The sequence below is a fragment of the Rhagoletis pomonella genome, unplaced genomic scaffold (assembly GCF_013731165.1).
Source record: "Rhagoletis pomonella isolate Grant_MI unplaced genomic scaffold, Rhpom_1.0 Rhpom_scaffold_00006, whole genome shotgun sequence".
Lineage (NCBI taxonomy): Eukaryota > Metazoa > Arthropoda > Insecta > Diptera > Tephritidae > Rhagoletis > Rhagoletis pomonella.
In genome coordinates this window covers 55,884,892-55,907,758 of record NW_023458560.1, presented here as the reverse complement: position 1 = coordinate 55,907,758, position 22,867 = coordinate 55,884,892, and the positions used below count along the sequence as shown (strand labels likewise).

The 22,867-nt window shown below is 34.7% G+C and overlaps 2 protein-coding genes across 3 annotated transcripts in view; one reads left to right on the top strand and one right to left on the bottom strand.

Annotated features, from left to right (window-relative positions):
- Positions 1-22,867, bottom strand: part of LOC118740980 — a 545,588-nt gene that overhangs the window by 435,736 nt on the left and 86,985 nt on the right. The gene's annotated exons all lie outside the window — the stretch shown is intronic.
- On the top strand, positions 493-11,572 carry LOC118741991 (zinc finger BED domain-containing protein 1-like). Its single transcript, XM_036473956.1, has 2 exons — positions 493-1,255; positions 11,346-11,572. The coding sequence occupies exons 1-2, from the start codon at positions 493-495 to the stop codon at positions 11,570-11,572; spliced, it is 990 nt and encodes a 329-aa protein (XP_036329849.1).

Genomic DNA, 22,867 nt, shown 5'->3' with positions numbered 1-22,867 from the left:
CCTTTTTTAGCCCTTTTTTAGCTGAAATTTAGCTACCACTAAAAACGTTTCGCGGCAACACTGGATGGCAGTTAGAATTGGCAAATATTTACCTGTCAACATGCCATGACGACGAGGCGTATAGTGGCATGCAACAACAACAATAGCTTGTGTCCAGTAGCTACGCATGCGCAGACAGACAGCAGACAGTCTTTCTACAAGTACGAGTACTTGGCCACATCACAAGCGGCCAGGTTGTTATGAAGGCAATAATGCCTAGGGATGAAACGATACGAGTAAATACAAGTACATACTCGATACTTTTCGTTCGATACCAAGTAATTTTAGCATCGATACTTTTGAACCAAGTACTGAGTAGGTATCGAAAAAAAGTACTCGTATCGAAACCCGATACCAAGCTAAATTTTGCTCCAAAATTGTTTCCTCTATTTTTATGCCTCATATGAATCGTTCATTCTTGACATAAAAACACGCTGGAATTCATTATATTACATGCTAGAACGTTTTCTGGACATGTTCAAACTTGCATCTGCACTGACACTTGATTCAACAGATAGTCCGGAGATGTTAACGGGCCAAGAAATTGAAGCGATCAAGAAAATTGTTCAGCTATTAAAACCTTTCGAATTCGTGACTAAAGAAGCTTCTGGACAGAATTACGTAACATTATCTAAAATTATACCAATGGTGAGCTGCCTTATATCTGAGGTGCGTAAATTTTCCACATCCATTGAATGCGTCATCCAGCTTCAATCAAAACTCATGGCAGAGTGTAATAAAAGATTTGGTCTTATCGAGTACAACACATATGCAGCTTTCGGTACAATTCTTGACCCAAGGTTTAAAAATCTTCACTTCCAAGATGCCAACGCTTGCGGTAGGGCTATACAAAAATTGAAAAGTATTATAGAGGTAGATGTGTCAACAAGCTCAGAAGAGGAAGAAGTAGCCAAGGATGACTTCGACTTCTGGCAACAGCTCGCCGTCGGTCAAAGAAAAAAAAGGTCTACAAAAGGTGACGAAGTGTCCTTATATTTATCCAGCCCAGTATCTTGCCTGAAGTCGAACCCATTAGAAGAATGGGAGGAGCTAAAAACTGCGTTTCCTTTGTTGTATAAACAAGCACGATCATATTTACATATAGTTGCAACATCTGTTCCTTGCGAACGATTGTTTTCGAAAGCAGGAGCAACAATAACCACGTCAAGAAATAGGTTGACTGGCAAACATTTGGAAAAACTTCTATTCTTGGGAAGTACAACAAAAGAATACTTTTTTCGCTGAAATATTTTATTACTAATGTTTTCTTATGTTTTCTTGAATAACATTAACTTGTAATCTTTTTCAATGTATATGTATCAGTGTAAATGCCATTCATCATTAAACATATAGTTCTGTTATGTAACGGAGTTTTATTTATTTTCCGTTCCTACATTATTAAATTTTATTATTCGGAGTTTGGGATTCCCGGACTATGATTAACTTGTGATTTAAAAAAATAAATTTAACTTAATACGGAATACACAATGAGTACCGATACGAGTAGGTATCGATACTTTAGGTCCGATATTTTTCAGGCATCGATACTTTTTTTCGATACTACTTCCAAGTAAAAGTATCGATACCTGCATGGTATCGTTTCATCCCTAATAATGCCGACGATGATGCCGAGAGACTGCTTATATGGCTGATGGTTGAGGCTGTTGCCTGGCAGGTACACGTCGTTGGTTTTTGTTGGTTGTGTAGATATTTACTATCTTGACTTTAGGCTACTTGTTAGCCACTAAGTAGGCGTTAAATGCCAACTAAGCTTTTCGAGTACTTGTTTCACATCAAATTACTACAATTCCCAAACAAATTTTGTTTTAAGGGACATTAGTGCCGGTGCTTAGGCAACTATACTTACATTCATACTTATGCGAATGCGGAAATTTTTTAATAATTGTTTTTGTTGGTTTATGTGTTTGTTTCCGTTAGAGCAAAGCAAAATGAAGGCATTCAAATTGTGGATGGATGTTAGAGATTTAAATGTACGCAAGTGGTTTTGTGGTCGGCTCGATCGCTTGAGTTGGGCGTCGAGTGTTTTTTCTGTCACGTGTTGTCATGCAGTGCGCGTCGCCTCAAGTGCCGTTTCCGTTCGCACAATGTCGCTCACTTACATGCATACATCATTGGCTGTTTGCGAATATTAGGTTTGTTCGTCGAAAATCCAGCAAGAATTATCCAACACTCAAAATATCAGAGAGTAAGAAAAAATTCTCTCAAATTCTCTCTCATGTTGAGAAACTTGCAAATTTCTGCACGAACGCAAATTTGCAAGTTTCCCTGCCAGCTGGCGTCCTCGGTTGCATTTCAAACATAAAAAATTTTTTAGAATTTTTAAAATTCTTTCGGATGGCTAAAAACAGGATACACATGTATATTTCTTGTTGTTCAGACTTTCTTTAACATACATTTCAATTTCTTCATCGTACTAGCTGTCGGGTTTCTTAAATCGACTCTGGTTGCAATTGCATTCTGATTGCGAATACCATTTTTTTCAGCCGAATTTAATTCAAATCATTGGAATTAACTAAATTAATTATATCAACAATTATTTACTTCCTTTTTTCATAAAAAAATCGCTCGTGTTTATAAATTGTTGAATTTAACGAACTAATTTATTCAAATTATTGTAGACAAAAATGCAACCATGCGCCACAACCACATGTTTTTCGTGTTTGCAAATTCTTGCTGGCAAAATTTTTTCCAGCAAGAATTTGCAACTTCTCTCCAAGAGAACTGTCACTTTGCTCTCACAATTTTTGAGTGTTGGATAATTTTTTGGTCTGCTCGAACGCGATTTGGGCAAAAACCGTGATAATTCGTACAAATTCGTACAAATTTTTTGCTCGACGAACAAACCTATTGTAGCGTTGACAGCGCGCTTTGCTAGCGGGTGGGTAACATGGTTACCACTCGCCAACATTTTTTTCTACCAAAATCTCTTAAGAAAAGTTACCAAAAGTTACCAAATCTTCAATACCAAAATCTTCACTTCTTCACTGAGAAAAAAATATACTGAATAAAACTGCTATATTTCATAACAAATGTGTATATACTTACAGCCCGATTCTGTGCACTTAATAAATTAAATATTTTTATATATTCTCAATTTTCGATTATTATTATTATTAGAAAATATTTTTCTATCAATTAATTACTGCATGGGCCGATATTCTCGTTTTCGTTGTTGGTGTTTCCGACACGGTAGGAGTATGATGTAATATGGAACGATTTTTCGTCATCTTTTGGCAAATTAGGTTTGGAGACAAACCGGTTTCGGCGTTGTGCCATCTTCAGTGCCATTTTTCGTTCGGAATGTGCCGATATTTGAACCTGCGACTCACGGAATAATAGCACCGGCATACAAGAAAAGTGGCGGGTGCTTTTAACCGAAATTTCGAGCTATTTTTTCGGTTTTTTCATAATTTACTGTACGTGTCAAACGGATCTCAGATTCGGATTCTGTGGGTCGAAATACATGTCGGTAGGTGTTACTGGTAAAAAGCACGCGACATTTTTTTGTTTTGTGCCGGAATAATCAAATCGATTTGTGGACCTTACCAAAAATTTCCAGATAGCCGAATTTTTATACCTTTGGTACTGTAGAATTCAAAATGTATCGCAAACATTTGAGAGTTGTTTCAGAAGTGCAGCCCGTAGTGCTGCCACTGTAATTCAAATATTTCCAGTATTCGAATATGAGATGACTCTAATTTTATCGAAGTAAGTTTGTAGAAGTGTCAGTAGTGCTGCCACTGAAACGCGAAGGGTTTTTATAATTACGCACAGGCAAAACATAATTCATTTCTTTCTAGTAATGCAAATAGACATTTGGTTGCGAAAGTTACCAAAATAAAATAAAAGTTACCAAGTTACCAAATCGTTTAAAAGTTACCAATTTTGGTAGAAAGTTACCAATTCTGGCAACCATGGTGGGTAGTGGGCTGTTGAAGTGTGGTTGCGATTGATGAAAAATTCGCTGACGTTTTGTGGGAAAATCATAGTGCGTGAAATTATGGATCTAATTAGTGGCGGAAATTTTAAAATCAAGTACCGTAAAATAAAATGAGTTGCAAACTTGTGAGTACACTTAGGAAAGAGTAACACAGAGTCCAAAAAAAAAATCAAATGCAAGTGAATCGGAACGAAAATAAAAATGAAGATGGCGCAACGCCGAGACCGGTTCGTATCCAAGTCGAACTTTTAAAAATAAACCGGCATTTTGTGAAGTATTTTGAGACAAAACACCGGATCAAGGTGCTTTTCATCCTCACCCTTTGCAACAGGCGTTTGGAATCAGAATTAACGATTTCGGTTCGATTCTGGGTCGGGAGCATCTATACCACCCGCCTATAAGTAGCCTTCTCAGTGACTTCAGCCAATTGACGCCTCGTAATCTTGTGATATTAACAGGGCGATTCTGGCTACTATCTTTCAACTCACCACGGTCTTTCGAAAGACAAAAGTCTACAAAAAATAATGGTCAATTCGGGAAAGCTCCTACCTGTCTTTCGAAAGACTAATTGAAAAATCTGCCAACGAGGAGGTCTCAGCATTATGCTGCTCGCCTTTTAGCAATAAGTTTTTTTTTAATTTTACTGAATTAAAAAAATTTATGTGTGTATGTATGTATTTTTTTTTCTTTTTTTAAACAATAAAAACTAAAACTAAAGAAAAACTATAATAAAATGAAATTAAAAATATGTTTTAAAAGTTAAATGAATTTAAAAGAATTATTATTCTTTTTATGACAATAAAATCTATAAGTTAAATTAAAAAAAGAAAAAATTTAATAAAAAGAGGGAACATTACTTGGAAAAAAAATTTAAAAATTTTATTTAATAATAAAAACAAAAAGTTAAACATTCTAAAAATAGAATTATTAGCAAAAACCAACAAAACCAACAACCACATGATCAAGTGAATTGCAGCGGAATAGCTGTGCTTGATTGTGTTGGCATAACAAAATGAAAAAGTGGAAAAAAGCAACGATAATTTACAAGGCGAACTTAGCACAGTGCATAGGCAACTGGCTGAGTCAGTGGGATCGTCGGTTCGAAGCCTACTGAAAGAAGTCTGATGAGGAAATGTGGTGATTTCCGAAATAGCTATCACTTCTACCATTTTTTTCACATTATTGTTGCTTTTCCACAATAAGTTTTTCATTAAAAACGGCCTCAAGCTCATTAAAAATTGTTGAAAATTAAAAAACATTTATTAAAAGAAGACAAAAAAATAAAGTAAGATTTAAAAAATGAAACCAAATAAAATATGTATTTTTCTCTATAAAACAACAAAATCTAAAAATTAAAAGAAAATGAAATTAAATAAAGAAACATTGATTAAATTAAAAGAAAAAACCTAACTCAAATAAGTTTCTAAAGATTAAATTAAATTAAAAAATGCCTTTCTTTAATAAACCATGCAGTCTAAAAATTTAAATAAAGTTTATATAAAAAAGAAAAAAATTAGTTCTTAAAAATTAAATGAAATTAAAAAAATTAAACAAATTTATAAAAAGTATATAAAAGAATAACAGCTAAAGGCAAAAAACAATTAAATTAAGAAAGAAAAAAATTTAAATTAGAATTAAAATATACATAAAATAAGAGTCAAAAATTAAACGAAATTAAAAATTATATATTTCTCTTTTTAAAGCAATGCAATCAAAAAACTAAAATAAAGTTAAATCAAGAAAGAAAAAGTTGAATGAAAACAAGTAATTTTTAAGCAAAAAACGAAACTGACTTCAATTCTCATATAAAAATTTAAGAGTACCGTTAATTTCTTCATGATCCAATGATCGGATCTAAACCAAATTAGTATGGGGCTCCCTCCAAGGTACCACCTTTCATTCAGAAAATTATAGAAATCGCTTGACGTGGTTCAAAGTTATGCGGTAACATACATAAAAAAAGATATGCCGACGAATAGATAACCTCCTCCTTTTCTCTGCTCCTTCGGCCATTGTGACTGTTGGAGCGAAGCGACCTAAATGATATACAAGTGCTTTCGCCCAAAATAAATTTTCACCACGAGTGGTGAATGAGAGCACTTTTTTTCTAAGACTTTTGAGCTAGAATAACAAAAGTCTTTCGAACTATCTTGCCATTTATCTTTGATTTGTCTTGCAAACGACTTTTTACTATCTTAGCCAGAATTGCCATGTAAACTTTCGAGAACCTGGGGCTGTATGAAAACTTATTAGACCAATAACGTCATATTCCATGCACTTTGGCTAGAAGCTGTTGCGCGAGAAATGGAAGGTGACACCTCGACCGCGGTAGTTATAGGTACCAAAATCATGGTTACCGTCTGGATAAAATTTTGTTTGGTTGACTCTGGTAAATGATGGCCGCTGCAGGCACTTCGGAGGACTGAGTCGATTCCTAGTTAAAGTAACAACCCAAAAAACAATTATAGAAAACGGGTTTTCCTAAACCGAGGTCGCTCCTCGGCATGCAAAGAGAAACATCCGGGTGTCTTTTCTTTATTGTCTTTGCTTCGGAATCATCAAGAGACGCTCCGACCTTAGCCAAGTCGACAGCCCTCTCATTTCTGTGTATGTTTCTATAGTCGGGAACCCAGATGAGGAAGATGTCCTCTCTCTATTTTTACAGGCTCTTTCGTTAGTCTCTAATTATTTATTTACAGGCTCTTTCGTTAGTCGGAAAGAGATAGAGAGACATTCAGGGAACACCTCCGCAACCCCACCGCAGTCCATTTTGGGCAGTCAGTGAAGATTTCAGTGGAATTCGCTTCGACTATCCTGCCCCTACTACAATCCCTTTCTGAAGTAGCCTGACTCTTTGAGTGTGATTGCCGAGGACGCAGCGATTTCGCGGATATGAATTTCTATTGACAGTTTATGCAGGATCATATTAAGCGCTTCAGATGGACACGACTTAATTGCTCCTGTAGCACCTGACAAAGCTGCTCTTTGCATACTGCGTAATTATCTGACGTTGTATTGATTATCTATTACGTTGTATTGATTAGCTATTACACCCACTTTTTATTGCCCAGGTGTTTAGTCCGAGCAGAGCTTCCTCTAGGATTTCGCTTATCGTTGATGGGAAGAGCCCTCATACCATCACCACTACAAATTAGCTATGACACCTGGAGACATTACGTCATATTCTTCACGCCACCACTAAAGGAATATTATACGGACAAGCTTCGTGCTTCCTGTCGCAATATCCCCAGCATTTTCGATATTCCGTTGATGTCGGCCTTGTATTTGCCGAGGACATCCAGCAGTTGGATAGAGGCATCACCCCTTTAAGGCAGCTGCCTATCCGTAAATCGTAGTCCATGTTTCCTCATGTGGGTTCTTCAACGTGGGGAGGTCAATATCCGAGGCTTTCATTTTAATAGCAAGTAAAAAAAGCTCTCGATGAAACTTACTAAAATTAGAGAAATTGTGTAGCCAAAAAGTAGTAATATTCGGTCTCTATGTCGTGTAGGTGAAATTCCCAATCGTACGGATGAATGAATTTTCTTAATTCACTCTGGGCAACTCGCAGCAATCTTTCAATAAGAACTCAGTTGAAATGTGTACATGATCCCCGGGGTTCTCAAGAGGCTCCTTCTATGTTAATATTTGTGTTTTCATTTCGCATGTGTGAGCAATCAAAATCCACAGGAACCAACAGCGGGAGATTTGAGTTAGTGATTCGGAAATCGATTGGTCGCTGATTCGCGAAAATTCAACGAAAAAATCTACGAAGCGGACATGCTTGACTTGGGAAAATATTCAAGCCAAGTAGATGAATCAACGTCAAGGCGATGAGTAAGAAAGGAGGCGAGGGGGAAAAATTTACGGGTGCAACTAAATAAAGTAGATTTCAGAAAGATGATAAGGTATGAAGTCAGCAAAACGTTTGCTTTATGTAAAAACGAACGGGACTTGCAAAATAATTAATTATTAAATATCTGCATTAGGGTGTCCCGCTTTTTCCACCGTTATTACAAAATTCTTTACATTCTAAGGTTTCCGCCAAAAGATTGTATGGAGATTAGGATGCATCATTCTGCATACAAAAAAAAAAGACCGGTATTTTTTTTCTATTGGAGTTATAAAATTTAATACACCGTGCGACAAAATCAAAAAAATCTCCAAGCACACGAATGTATCGATATACTCACGAAACTATGGGCCAAATATAATAAAACTGCTTAACTCTGCCGTCAGGATTTTTTTTTCAAAGGACTTTAAAATTTTAAAGATATGGTTGATTCAAAAAATTATTTTGAAAACACAGAGCAATGTAGAATAACAATAAGGGTATAATATAAAAGAAAAATTCTGTTTTACTATAATTTACCCGTAGTTTCGCGAATATATTAATTTTTTGTGTATAAAATTTGCTGTCGCGCGGTATTATATTTTCAGATTTCCACCAAAATATTTGATAAAAATATTAAGATTTACGCGAGCTGTGAAAATAATTCCAAAATCGATTTTTTTTTTTATTAACAAAAAAACAAAAACATTTTTTCCAAAAAATCTCATCAGTTTATTCTGCATAAAATTAAAAAAAAAGGTACCAATGGAATCAAAATATTTCAGCTCACGTAAATCTTAATATTTTTACGAAATATTTTTTGGCGAAAGTCTTATCTAAAATATAATAGGTTTTTTAATTCCAATGGAAAAACAATACCGGTTATTTAAGTTTTTTTGTATGGTGAAAGGCGCACCCTAATATGTCTACATGCATTTACCTATGCCTACATGCATTTACCTATGCACATATGCATGCATGTACATGTATGTCCATTTATAATCGCTCACGTGTGCATCACATTTCCCCACTGCATTCAAGTAGTTGTGGAAATTTTCAATATTTTATTCAGCACTTGGGAGTCGAAAAAATTGGTATTTCGAGCGGCCGCATATACAAAAACAAGCACGCATTTCACACACACACACACAAACGCAAAAGTAGCATTGCAACGCCGCCAGACAGCATGGCGCCATTGATATGCTGTTGGCATTTCTTCAACGCAAGGACGCTCAGCATACGGCGACGACGATGGCCAACAGCGCAGGCGCCCAAGGTGCATTTGGCATGGCTCAATGCACATGAGTGCCTGAGATAGTACTCGAGCGGCTAAGATGGTGATGATGCAGCCGTTCAAGGAGCAAACGCTACTTTGGCAATATTGTTGGATGTACATAAATATTTGCCATTTACCTATGTACATTAGGGTGGTCCAAAATAAGTAAGGATTGTTATATATCGAGGAAAAGTATACCCCTATTTTTTTATTTGGAAATCAAAAAATATTTAGATGTAAAATACATGGACAACTTTGAGCGCTTTGAGCGACCTCTAAATATTTTCTGATTTCAAAATGAACAAATAAGGACATATTTTTTTCGGTATAGAACAATCCTAGGGAGTGAGAGCATTCAAATTCCGACTTTACTTTTTTACATGCGTTTTGGACCACCCTAATGTACATACACACATACATATATAAGTACCTACATACATATGTATGCGCGCTTGAGCAATGCAATTTTGTGGCACATTCTTTAGAACGCGCCAAAATCGCAGCATGCCATTGTGTGTGTGTGTGTGTGTGTGTGTGTGTGTGTGTTTCTCTTGCCCGCTTAAGTGAGCGCGTGAGAAAATACTAAAAATCGCTGCTGTTGCTCACTTTCCAAAACAGCACATTCGGCCAAATCAGCCGAGCGAAAATTCATGCAGTTTTTACGGTCAGACAACAGCGCCCTCCGGTAGGCCCTTAACACGCCTGGCATTGGTGTGACTAAGGTGAAGTCACAGCGCAGGAAAAAGCAAATATGTATTTCCAACTAAGCAATTGCAACGCGTGGAGTATTTAGTTAAGCAATTAGCATGTGGCACATTAGAGAGCGCCTAGCTGATGCAGTACTTTTGTACAAACATACAAACATACTCAATTGGCACACATGTGTCCATTTCATACCTTTGACTAACAGACCTAACTGCTGATAGTAGCACGTACGCCTACCTCTATAACACGTGTGTGAAATTTTGGCTTTTATTTAATTTTTCCTTCAAAATTTCTAAAAATTTGTTTTTTCCGCATTTTAGATATTTACGTACATACATACATATGTACTATGCACACACTGCATATGAAGGTTAGCGCAATTTTAGGAAAGAAGAATCCTCATATGGACATACAGTGTACGCGGTACGCATATGTAAGCGTCCAAGTGCACACATATGTAGTATGTATGGTGGTATGAATAAAGGAGCAAATTCTCATGAACTGTATACAGATGCAAAGAATCAAATTAATTAATAAAAATTGAAGGATTACGAAAAATATCTATAACTATTTTGGCAAACGAATTGATAACCCTTTTCGTGGAGAAACTAATTAAAATAACACCGACAAATGTATCGGTAAAGAAACGTCCCAACATTGGATAATCCATTTTGTATTTTTTTTTTTTTTGTATAAATACATATACATATATGATATAGAAAATCGTAACAGCGTCATTTTTGGGTTTTCCAAGTTAAAGGCTGTTTACAGCTCTCAAGAAAAATCACACGAAATATTTTTCATTATTTCTTTTGCTTGAAAAAGTACTTTGCAGTGGCTGTAAATTCTCTTGATGAAATAAATATACATACGAACATTTTTTCCTTGAGAGCTGCAAACTGATTTAAGATACAATTTTTGATAGAAGAAAATTTACTTTTGCATTTCTTGTGCGTCATTTTATATGCAAATTTCGTTTTTCCTGAGAGCTGCAAACAGCGCTTTAGCGATGTATAATTTTTGAACAGAAAAAGTAGATATTTCCTAAAAAAACAACTTTTAAGGAGAGTCAGTTCAGCTAATAACACTGTGAAAAGTTTGTTTGATCGATCACAGAGTGTTGTTATCTAAAAATTTTTATTTGGAATGAGTTCAGCTCAAAAAAAGAGCATCTGTGAAGTGCAGAACGAAATCGTATTCAAACGAAAAAAACTTCAAAAACAAATCTGTTTAAAGCAAAAAAAGGCCCTTTTGAAACCATGAATATGATTTATTTTTTTTTTTTGTGTAGTATCAGATTCGAAATCTAAACTCTAAAAACCCTTGAATGAGGAAATTTTGTAAATACTCATCACTCCAGGAACGCTAACGGTTATAACTTTGGTTGAAAAAATTACATTTCAATAATATTTACTGCTCCTAAAATACTCGTCACTTTTTTGCTCAGAAATTAATCGTTATTTTTTGCATCGAAAACAAACTTAGTTTTTTATTAGAACATAAAACTCAATTTTTGTTATTTTTTCGCTTAGAAATCACAAGTGGCTTCTTGTGTTTTCCGAAAGGGCCGGTACTGAACACAAAAATCGTCAAAGAAGTGTCATTAGAAGTAAATGAAGACGAACAAAGAAAAGAAGACGGAAATGAACGCGAAGACGATTACAAAGATGAAAACGAATACGAAAACGAAGACCAGAAGAAAGACGAAGACGAAAACGGCAACGGAATTAGAGACCAAGACGAAAACCTATTACCATAACCCTTCCCATTATCATTGTTTATACTAGTACCATTATTATTGTTATAACTATTACCATTAGCATTACCATGCCATTACAATTACCAATACTATTACAATTATAATTACCATTAACTTTACCATTACAATTACCAGTACTATTACAATTACTATTATCATCAACATACCGTTAGCATTACAATTACCATAACCATTATCATTACCTTTGCAATTAGCATTAGCAGTACCATTACCATTACCTTTAAGATTACTATTATTATTACCATTATCGTTTACCGTTATCTTTAGACTTATCTGCCCTTATCTGCGTGGGTGCCTTTTTCGGCGCCTTTGTCTTTACAACGAGTATATTAGTTTACTTCTTTTGTTCGCAGCATTTCTGTTTTAGCATAATTTTTGAGTTAAAATTTTTTATAATAATGATTAATTTCGGTCACCAAGGTCCCGCACTTTAACGCCCTTGGATAACTTTTTTTTGTGGCGAATGCTTTCATTGATTTTTGCTTAATAACACTGGGAGCCGTTAAAAAATACATACGTATATAGAAACTAGCCACTTTTTGATGTTCTTTGGTACAAAGATAGACACAGGTAAAAGTTATATTTATCCCCAAAGAGGGTAAATCTTCACACACCAAACCCAATGAGTTCACACCAATAAGCCTCTCGTTCTTCCTACTGAAGTCACTAGAGCGCATAGTGGACATCCAAATTGGGGACGCAGTTGGTCCACAGCTCTCTACTTCCCAACATGCATACAACATAGGAAAGTACACAGCCTTATCCTTGACATCGAAAAATCTTGCATCTCTATGCTCTATCTGTCTTCTTGAGCATTGAAGGTGCTTTCAATAATATCAGTCCGGATGCTGTCATTTCACCGCTCCAAGAACTTGCACTTTGCAACACGCTGGTAGCGTTTGTCAACCATCTCCTCCCAGATCGAGTCATAAACTCAGAACTGGGAGACTCCGGGAGACACACCGACTACATCCCACCCACCTGCACTTCCGAGACCAGATTCAGGACCCCTCTTCCCTCAAGGGAGGAATGTTCAATGGACGCAGTCAGGAAAAGAGCACAAATCCCTGCTTATACGGATGGATCGAAGCTCGACAAATGAGTTGGTGGTGTGGTTTATTCGGAAGAGTTAGGCATATCGTCCAGCTTCCACCTTCCTGACTACTGCCGTGTTTGTTTTTTCAACTAGAACTGATGGCTATCTCAAAAGCCGCATTACTGATGCAGTGTGTTGCGATTCCTAGTCAAGATATCTACATTTTCACTGACAGCCAGGCGCCTATAAAGCTCTGGTAAATACGTCGCTGACTTCAAAAGCAGTTGCTCAATGCCGCTGGTCTCTCAACGAGATGGCTGAAACATTCAGCACGCACGTCGTTTCGATACCTGGCCATTGCGACACTCAGGGAAATTGCTAGGCTGACGAACTCGTGCGTCATGGAATTACTTTGCCATGTTACAGACAAAAGCGATACTCTCGGCATCCTTCTTCAAACATGCGAATTTCTACTGAGTGAAAAATTCATAGAAGTTGCCAATGAAAGATGGCGAATGCAACCGCCTGTCACATTGCCAAAACACTCGGACCAACCACAAATGCCCAACGCACCAAGCCTCTAATTAATATAAGTAGGCAGCATATTCGAATAGTGAGTGGAGTTCTCGCCAGACATTGTCTAATTGAATCGCACGGAGCTAGGCCGGATGCACCCTGGAACGACTACTGCAGAAACTGCATACGAAGAAATAGGAATCTCACATCTTCTCTGCCATTGCTCGGCTCTATCAATACACAGAGTAAAAGCTCTTGAAAGTCATTTCCTCAACGATCTCGATGACCTCAAAGCGATGAACATTAGAAGCCTATGCACGAAGTGATTAGCAGCGGAACGGAGATAAATAAAAACCTCATGCGGTATCCCAAAGCACCCTGAGTCTAAGTGAGTCCCACTCTAGGACTGCCGCCAAACTTAACATAAACTTGGTACGCTTGAAAAGGGTTACGGTATGCACGCTAGCTACAGTAAAGTTTTCAGCTCAAATCAATTGATTTCGATATCTATGAATATCAGCAATGCACTTAGAAGGCTTTTAGTGCAAAAGAGAATAATTGAGAACTGATTAGTCTAAAAGATCATATAAATAATTGGAAGATAAATTGATTTTTTGAAGATATAGAAACTTAAGTCAATGAACTTTAAAGGTTTTGTGTAAATGAAGCAGAAGCATACATACAAACATGACATATTTAGTATTTATGTAACATATATGTATGCACATATATGCACAAATGAACATATGTGCACATATCTACATGTATACAAAATTGTTATTATCATTTATAGGTTAACGTAGAAGCTGTCATACATTTAGTAGGGCACAAGTTGAAAATATACGACCTAGAGAACTGTGAGGTTATTCAACTCAGAAATAAAGTCACTCGGGTTAATGATGTGACATGTGGATATGCATAAATGCATGTCGAACTACATACATGCATACATATGTATCACCGATCTCGATTGTCATAACCCTGCAAAAACTGCGACTAATCCGGGATGACTCCGGGAGCAATCGAAAAGGAGCATCCGACTAATACCACTTTTGATCTCTTTATATGGAATGAACTGTTCGCTTTTGTTCGAGCATACGACTAGTCACTTTTAAAAAATAAAAATAAAAATTTGCGCCAGCTGCGATTCGAACCGGGGTTCTCAGCAGTGTTGCCGCGAAACATTTTTAGCGGTAGCTAAATTCAGGCTAAAAAAGGGCTAAAAAAGAGCTAAAAATCGTCGTTGTGGCTAAAAATGGTAGCTAAATTTTTTACCTACATATAAATATATAAGTATACACGCAAACATTTTCTATAAGTAATGATATAGAAAAACAATGAACTCTGGAAAGAATTAATATTTTATTCAATAAAAGAACTTGTTGTGTAACACATAAAGCATATTAAGGGCCGCCAACTTACCTATTTTAAAGTATAGTTAAATCGTTATTGGATAAGATAACGGCCCAGAAACGTAAAAAACATACATATACATATGTTATTAATTAATTAATTTTTTACATAAACAAAAAAATGAGATCACATTAAGAATACATAAGTACTAGAATCATATCTATATACAGTGTCGGACAATACTAAATAACTTAAATAATTTCAAACTATGCTTCGAAAAATATCCATTTGTAAAAGAAATTTTTAAAATGTTATGTTATAATTCACAAAGAATTAAAATGTCGGTGCTTTATTATTGCCCGACGCTTTATGTATCAAACAAACAAAAGAGTATTCATTTAATGAACTCATAGTAAAATAATTTAATCTATACAAATTTTTTTTAATACATTAAATATCTATATCTATATCAATACTATCATCGCTAAGCGATTCTTCGTCGTTACAATTTTGTTCATTTCTCATTAACCTGACGATATCATCTGTAATTTCAAAATCATGATAACATTTCTGTACATTTTTTAAGCCATATCTTACAGTTAATAAAGCGTTTAACATTGCAAAATTCATTTTATTTCTGTGCTTATTTTTAACGAAATTTATTATAGAAAACGTCCTTTCAACTTCTGCGTTACTTAAAGGTAAAAGAAGCAACCGATAAACAAACTTTTTCCACCACTTAAGCTAGCGACACAATGAACAGTTTATTTGCCTTAAAGGAAAGGCGTTCGCTTTATAAGCGAAGAGTTAAATTCATGAAAATCATATAAAAAATTTTAATGTCAATGATGAATAAATTTTGAAAAGGGCTAAAAAAAGGGCTAGGGGCAATTTCAAATTTTTGTGGCAAAAAAAAGAATTTGGTAGCCATTTTAGCCACCAAAGGGTTAAAACGGCAACACTGGTTCTCAGTTTCGTTAATAGTACCCGTTAGAGATGAGTCGGGGGGTAATTGATCTCCAATAGTACCCGCATGAGACTAGTTGCGACTAATTAAGTAATGCCCAATTGTACCCGATTGAGAGTAATCTCGGAATACTCTCTTTAGAGAGTTGTCGCAACATTTTTTGCAGGGAAATTATCAAAGTAAGCGCGAACTGTCCTGCAGAGCAAAGCTGTGGAAGCATCTTTAGTTGTTGCTAACACTCCACATCCAAAGATATTTTCACAACAAATTGCATACAAAATGAGTGAGGTGCTATAAAAAAGTTAACTTTACAGTTATATTGCATATTCAACTATATACATATGTACATATATTTATGTATATACAAGCATGCACATATACCTACATATTTACACAATTTAAGTTTTACAATAAGGAAGTTGTGGCCCAGTTTTGAAAATTTTTGGATTTTTTTCACATTTTTGCTTTGAACGTGTAAATGTTTACGTACGTATGTATACAAATACATGCATATATGCATTTATTCATATATATGTAAATTGCAGTTTACAACACTCCTGTATGTATGTATATCCAATGCAGCTAGCCCCGTCGACGTCACTGCCCATCTGTCGATGTTGTTTTCAATTTTTTTTTTAATTTTTTTTTGAATTTTTAAATAAAACTACAAAGTTTTATTTATTCTGCTACATAAGCAGGTCAGTATTTAGTTAAATAGTATTGAAAGTAAGTAATCTGTAAGAAATTTCTCAATTTTCAAGCCTGAACTACAGGAAAATTGGTTTGCATTGCTTTTGATCGACAAACATACAGAAAAGCTTAAAATAATAGGGTAATTTCTCATCAAACACCTAAGAATTTAATAAATTTATTCGCAACATTAATGCACAGCAACGAACGCAAAAGCCGCATTTAAATTCTAAAATTTTTACTATGCAAAATGCAAATCTTCGAAAAAAACGTAAATTTTCACAAAATCGTAGCTTTGCATAGAAATCGGATGCAAATTAAATGCAGCTAGAACTATGTTCGTAGCGGTTGTTCACTTCTTCACTATTTTGTTCACCATTTAAACTCTAGGTGCAATGCCCATTCAATTATTTCACGGTCATTGAAAAAACAGGGAGACTTTTCAAATTTAACTTATCTATGTATGGATGGATGGCTAACTTTTCTTAAAAATTTATAATAAAATTGAAAATTATTTTTTAATAGATAAAAAATTTACCATAACATTTTGGTAAATGAATAACCGAATATGTATATTTTTTTAGTAATTTGGAAACTAAGTAATTTTTTTGGTAAAAAAAAACTAACCATATATTTATGTCCAGACATAATTTTTAATTATGTCGAGACATGATTTTTCAGTAAATTAGAAACAAACAAAAAATGTAAATTCAATTTTTAAATAACCTCAAATTTATGTCCAGGGTCTAAATGTCCAATTTTTAAATATCCTAAAAATAAAGTCTAGTTTTTAAATGCACTAAAGTTTACGTCAGTTTTTAAAAAATTTTAACTTGAAATCTGATAAATTTAACATATTATTGAAACTTGTTCATATAACTGGTCAAAGTTCAATTTTTTGTTTCAAATTTTCTCGGATGTCTTTATTTTGCTCGTAGAACGAAATAAAGGGATGCCCCATGATGTTGACATTTTAAGGACCAGCCTTGTGAATATGTATTAGTTTCAATGTGCATTGTTAATATTAAACCAAAAACTTATTTCCAATCTACAAAAAAGCATTAAAAATGTATGCCCACTTTTTAAATTTCCAAAAAATTATTTTCAGCCACAAATAATGAAATATTTACATGCGGTATACAAAGAGCTTACCAAAAATGTATGCCTACTTTCAAGGTAACAACAATCCCATATTCAGTTTATAAATAACCAAATATATATTCACTTTTTCAATGACCAAAAATGTATGTGCAATTGTCAAATAATCACTAAGTTATGTCCAGTTTTTTTTGGACCAAGTATTCATTTCAAGTTATCAAATAAGCAAAAATTTATGCACCAAAAATGTATATCCAGTTTTAAAATTACCAGTTATTTATGTCCGATTCTTAAATAATCAAAAAATTATGTCCAGTTTTTATTAGACCAGCAACTAATTTCCAATTCTTAAATAAGCTAAAATGTATACGGCCTCATTTTTTAAATTTCCCAAAATTGTATGTGAAAATTTTAAATTACCAAAAAATATATGTGACCTGGTATACGAAAAGGGAGCTTACGTGCGAAAACTAGTTTTCTGTGAAAAAGCTGTTAAAAGTAAGCAACTCGTTTCGTCAGTTTCTCATTATCTCGTTAATTGTTCTCCGCGCCGGACGTCCAGTAAGTGTTGTTGTTGGTCCAGTAAGTGTTGTTGTTGGTCGGAATATTATCTTGTAAGTTGCTAGTGTGGAACATTTAAAAAAGTAACACTGAAGAAGTGACATTTTTAGTACACTTCTAAGCAAGTTAGGATTTTCTGCTTTTCACCACGTGAAAAAGCATCTCATCTTCCATCCGAATCAACCAAAAAGTGAAAATCGATTTTTTGACACCTAAGCCCCCTTTCCGTAGACCAGGTCACATATGCTAATTTTTTAAATATATTGAAATTTATATACCTTGCTAAAAAAACCTATTCACTTTTTATTAGACCAAAAATGTATGTCCAATTTTTAAACTATTAAAAATATATATCTCCTTTTGAAATTATCAACAAATTATGTCCAATGTGATACATAAATCTAACTAAGAAAATTTTAAAAAGCTTAAAAGCTTTAAGGTGGCAATACTACTGCGAAAAATACTGCGAAAAATACTTGCGGATGATCATTTGATTTACTTCCAAAAAAACTTAGGGCTCTTTTAGATTAGAGATAGATTATAGTCATGATGAGACTCTAAACACAATTGGATTTTTTCTTTTTTTTTTAGAAACAACTCATTTTCGATGCCACGCAGAGTGGTAAAGGGGAAGCGCGTATCGCGCTAATCCCAATTCTAGTGCGGCTTGATCGCGACGGTCATCAAAAGTCCGTTTAGTAGGAAAAATGTATACCCCTGTATCTGATTTCAGCATAATTTCGGTTTCGGAAGAAAACATAAATTTCGGTTTCGGAAGAAAACATAAATTGTTTTTGACAATATATCTAGCCTTGAACCCATGTGAAATAGGTACAAGATAGCTCACATATGGGCATGTTTATCTATGCACATAAGTATCTACGTACATGGATTAACATACAAAATAAAAACATTATCTAGAAGCGTATGCATATCTATGTATGTATATGTATGACTGATGTGCAAGATATGTACAAATATGCACACTCACATATGTACATACATATTTTCAAATATAGCCTGCAGAAAAAAATATCAATTGATAAAAAATAACCAACTTGTAGTTAGCTTTTTGCGGGATTTCTATAAAATATATAAACTGTAGTTAGCTATAAAAATCCAACTTGAAACTAGTTGAAAAGTAATGCAGTAGTAATGCAGACGTAATCGGGAGATTAATTTCTTTAAACGCGTTTCTATGTAAATATCCTGCACTTCACAAATACTTTTTCGAATTGAGGACAAATAAAAGTAAGATTGAAATGTCAAATTATCATTTTAAAGTTATGTCTGACGGAGTTCGAATATGGGACCACCTACATCAGAATATGTAAACATGTATGAAATGTAATAAAATAAAGTAAATAAATAAATAAATAAAAAAATAAAAAAGTAAAAAAAAATAAAAAATATTTTGTTTTTCCTATTGATATTTTATGTCCAAAAGTAGTTAGTTACAAGTTGGTTACATCAAATGCAGAGCTAACCACCCTTGACTATTTCGCGGCCATCGCTATACAAATATAGTTAGCTTTCCTCAAAGGAAATATACAAATAATAGTGGCCTTTAGTTTCTTCCTAATCAACTTAAAGTTAACTTATAGTCAGATAAGTTTCCCGCAGGGCATCTATGTGTACGACTATTCAAAAATTCGAGTAACTATAAACAACATTAAAATAGTCTATGAATTTTTCATGATTCGAAAAAATGCAACAAAGTACTTAATCAATATATCTACATTAGACCGTAACACCTTACAAGCAAACAAGAAAAAAATTCGCCGTACACCACTGAATCTAGAGTATTTTGCAAGGCAAACCTAGGGGTCGCCTTTTTGAATTTTTCGGTGGCACCTACATTCGGTAATACAATTTTTGTTTCATAGTTCTACTCGAATAATTAAAATACTTCCTTAGCAAAAATTAAGGATTTTTGGCGAGCTTCAATTAACTGCTATTAGGGTGGTACGTTAGGGTGATAAGAACTGGGATCTGGTGGGTAAGTAATAGAAGGTGGCACTCGAGGTCAATGAACTTTGGAACAAAACCAAAACGCTGCCTGGAGACAGGAACCTCCAAATATCCTACTTTAAGATCCGACTGATCGGAAGATATGAAGAAAATTTATAAAAGGCAACCATTACTTTCGGCCAACAATTTTTATTTTTTTTTTTTTTAAATTGCTTTACTTTATACTGTAGACTTGAGTCTGTACGGCGAACTTCTCTTTTCTAGTACTTTCTAATGTGCACATGCACATTTTTCTTCGTTTTTGCATAGTATTATTCTAATTACATCAACAAAAGTCGCACACCCGCATAAAAATGCGATAAACATCCCCATTGATCAAAGCGAAAAAAATGCGATTTGCAATAATATTTGTGTTTACGAATTTCAATGGATTCTAAGTAAATACACCCACGTTCCACGCTTGCTGTACGACGCTTCGGAAAAAATTGCCAAAAAAATAAATAAATAAAATGGCGCCATAAATTGCAAATATTTTCAAGTATTCATATTCTATTAAAATATTTGAATTTCATTTTGAAATTTCGCATCGATTTTTCGAATCCAATATGGCCAGAAGGTGCCATGAAGTCGGCATTTGTTGCAATTGTTCTCAACTAATTTTTATTATGAAACACGTATTAACTGGAACAGGAAAATCGATTTGTTTAAAAATTGCTACTTTTTCTGCACTATGCTCTAAAGGAATAATATAAACAAAGACTAATTCTACAATCCGGCTCAACTGGGCTCTTGCTAGTTTTACAAGCTTTCATTTAAAAAAGTTGGTGGAGAATTTTTCGATTTTTTCATCTTTCTTATCGATTTCAGAATCCCGCTGAATAGTTTGTTTCTTTTTCTTGATTCAAGAAATAACTTCCATAAATCCGATCTGTAGGAATAATGCCTGAATTTACTTTCATGGACCAAAAATCAATGGATGGCAGCAATTTCTCGACATAACTTCCATAGCACTTATGTCACGGTCCAGTGGAAGTTATGTCCAAATGAAGATCCAAGAATTCCACCTCCAACTAACTCTACACGGCTGGTGAAAAACCCGTTTGGCAGACGAATATACTACTGAGTGACTTCCAGATCCACTGAGTAAATTCCGGAGCCAGTTCCCAGCTCCATCTTAGAGCCGTTTTCTTAATATATTTATGTGTCTCTCAGTATTGGCTTGTACTTAAGTCAACTTTTATTCTAGCTTCCATGTGTTGGCCTGAGGGCACCTATGTCTTAGCATTCTCTCATTTATTTTCCGGTTTTTATCTTAGACTAGAACTTTTCCCTCCATTAGAGCCCTAGGGGTTAAAATCGTTATAAGAACTATGGTATCCATACTTTACCAAAGTATTTTGATGTCTAGAACTGTAGCTAAGTATTTAACTACGGTGGACGCAACGAATTTTATTTTTCCTTTGGACAAGAACCGTTGTGTTTTAATTTTTGCTTGGCGTCCTAGATATAAGAAGTCACGTTCCTTTTCTTAGCCACCCTGGGGTAAGCCGCGGGTGTTTTTTCTCATGAATTACGCTGCTCTCAAGCATGGACTCAGTCAAACAATGCTACTATAGATTGCTAAATTCCATTTTCTGCGCCTCCTGACATTACTGAAGGCCCCTGAAAATACCCCATTAAGATCCTACGTGTATTACTTACCGCCCAATTCTGTGTTGTCTTGATAAATTTTTTGTAAAGAAATTTTATCAAGATTTTTATCAAGTAAAAGCTCCCTTCGCATTCTGTGTCAATGTTTATAAAACAAAAAGCTCTACGATTTCCACATGAGTGGAACTGATTTCATTGTCACATATGAAAAATATGAATTTAAAAGCAAAAAAGTTTTTGACTGCCGTAGCCGAGTAGGTAGAGATGTCGACTATAGTTCCGTGTGTTGCAGGTTCAAATGCCGGCACATGGAGTATTTAATTGTTAGAAAAATTGTATTAGTATACAAAATTTATACATTTCACATGAAATTTAAATTTTTCAATAGCATTTTCAATCTTAATAATTTATCAAGAAAAGAGCTTTTGATTTCTGTGCTAGAATACCAATTATTGATAAATAACAAAAAATTGACAAATTATAAAGATTTCCAGTTTATTAAGTACACAGAATCGGGCTGTAAATCTAAATTATTCAGATTTTATTCAATTGCAAATTTCAGGGTCAAATAAATTATGCACATTTTTGGTCGACACGTAAGCCGACATTTCTTTTATTGAAATTTCAAGTTTTAACAAAAATTTTCCAATTGATATAAACGATATCATCCGCATCACGGGCGTCACTGCTAATCACTGTTTCCACTCTGGGTAATATTACGACAAATTTGACTTCTTCCGACTTTTTTATAACACATACGTTACATGTGGTTAATGACGAGTTTAACATCCCTGCAGACGGTATATTGGGTAAAGACTTCTTGAAAGTCAATAAATGCATTATCAGCTATGCGAGCGATTGCATTTCCTTCTGGGCAAGTAACAAAAAAGTCGCGGTTCCGATTCTTCACGGAACTGAAAGCGATACCTGCCTAATTCCACCAAGATGCGAAGTTTTTCGACTTTTCAATTTCACCGGAACCATTTTTTGTGGAGTCGCAAGAAATTGATAATGGTGTATTTACGGCAAGATGCATCGTTAGTACAAGCAACCCAGTAGTCAAAGTGGTAAATACCACAAGTGACAAAATACGTAAAGAACTGTAACATCCGGACTGAAAAACTCTCTAATTTCAATGTTTATTCCATTAATAAGACAAGAAACGATGACAACCGGACAAAAGAACTGATTAAGATTTTGCAAAAACAAATTCCTAGTTACGCTGTAAATGTAGCAACTTGTGCGCAGATTACGCAGATATATTTGCACTTCCGGACGACAAAATGACATTAAAGAACTTGTACGCATAAAAACTAATATAAAAGCTGAAATTAGTCAAGAACGTAAACCTACCGGTACGTAAAGTCAGCTGACACGATCTGTCTTACACTGAGAAAAACGATTAGTTTCGACAACTAAAGTTATTTATTTC

Bases quoted from the DNA above. Each gene is read 5' to 3' on its own strand.
- LOC118741991 (XM_036473956.1), top strand. From the start codon at position 493: ATGCTAGAACGTTTTCTGGACATGTTCAAACTTGCATCTGCACTGACA. The intron at 1,256-11,345 runs GTACAACAAAAG...TTTTTCGCTTAG, and splicing joins AAAACTTCTATTCTTGGGAA to AAATCACAAGTGGCTTCTTG.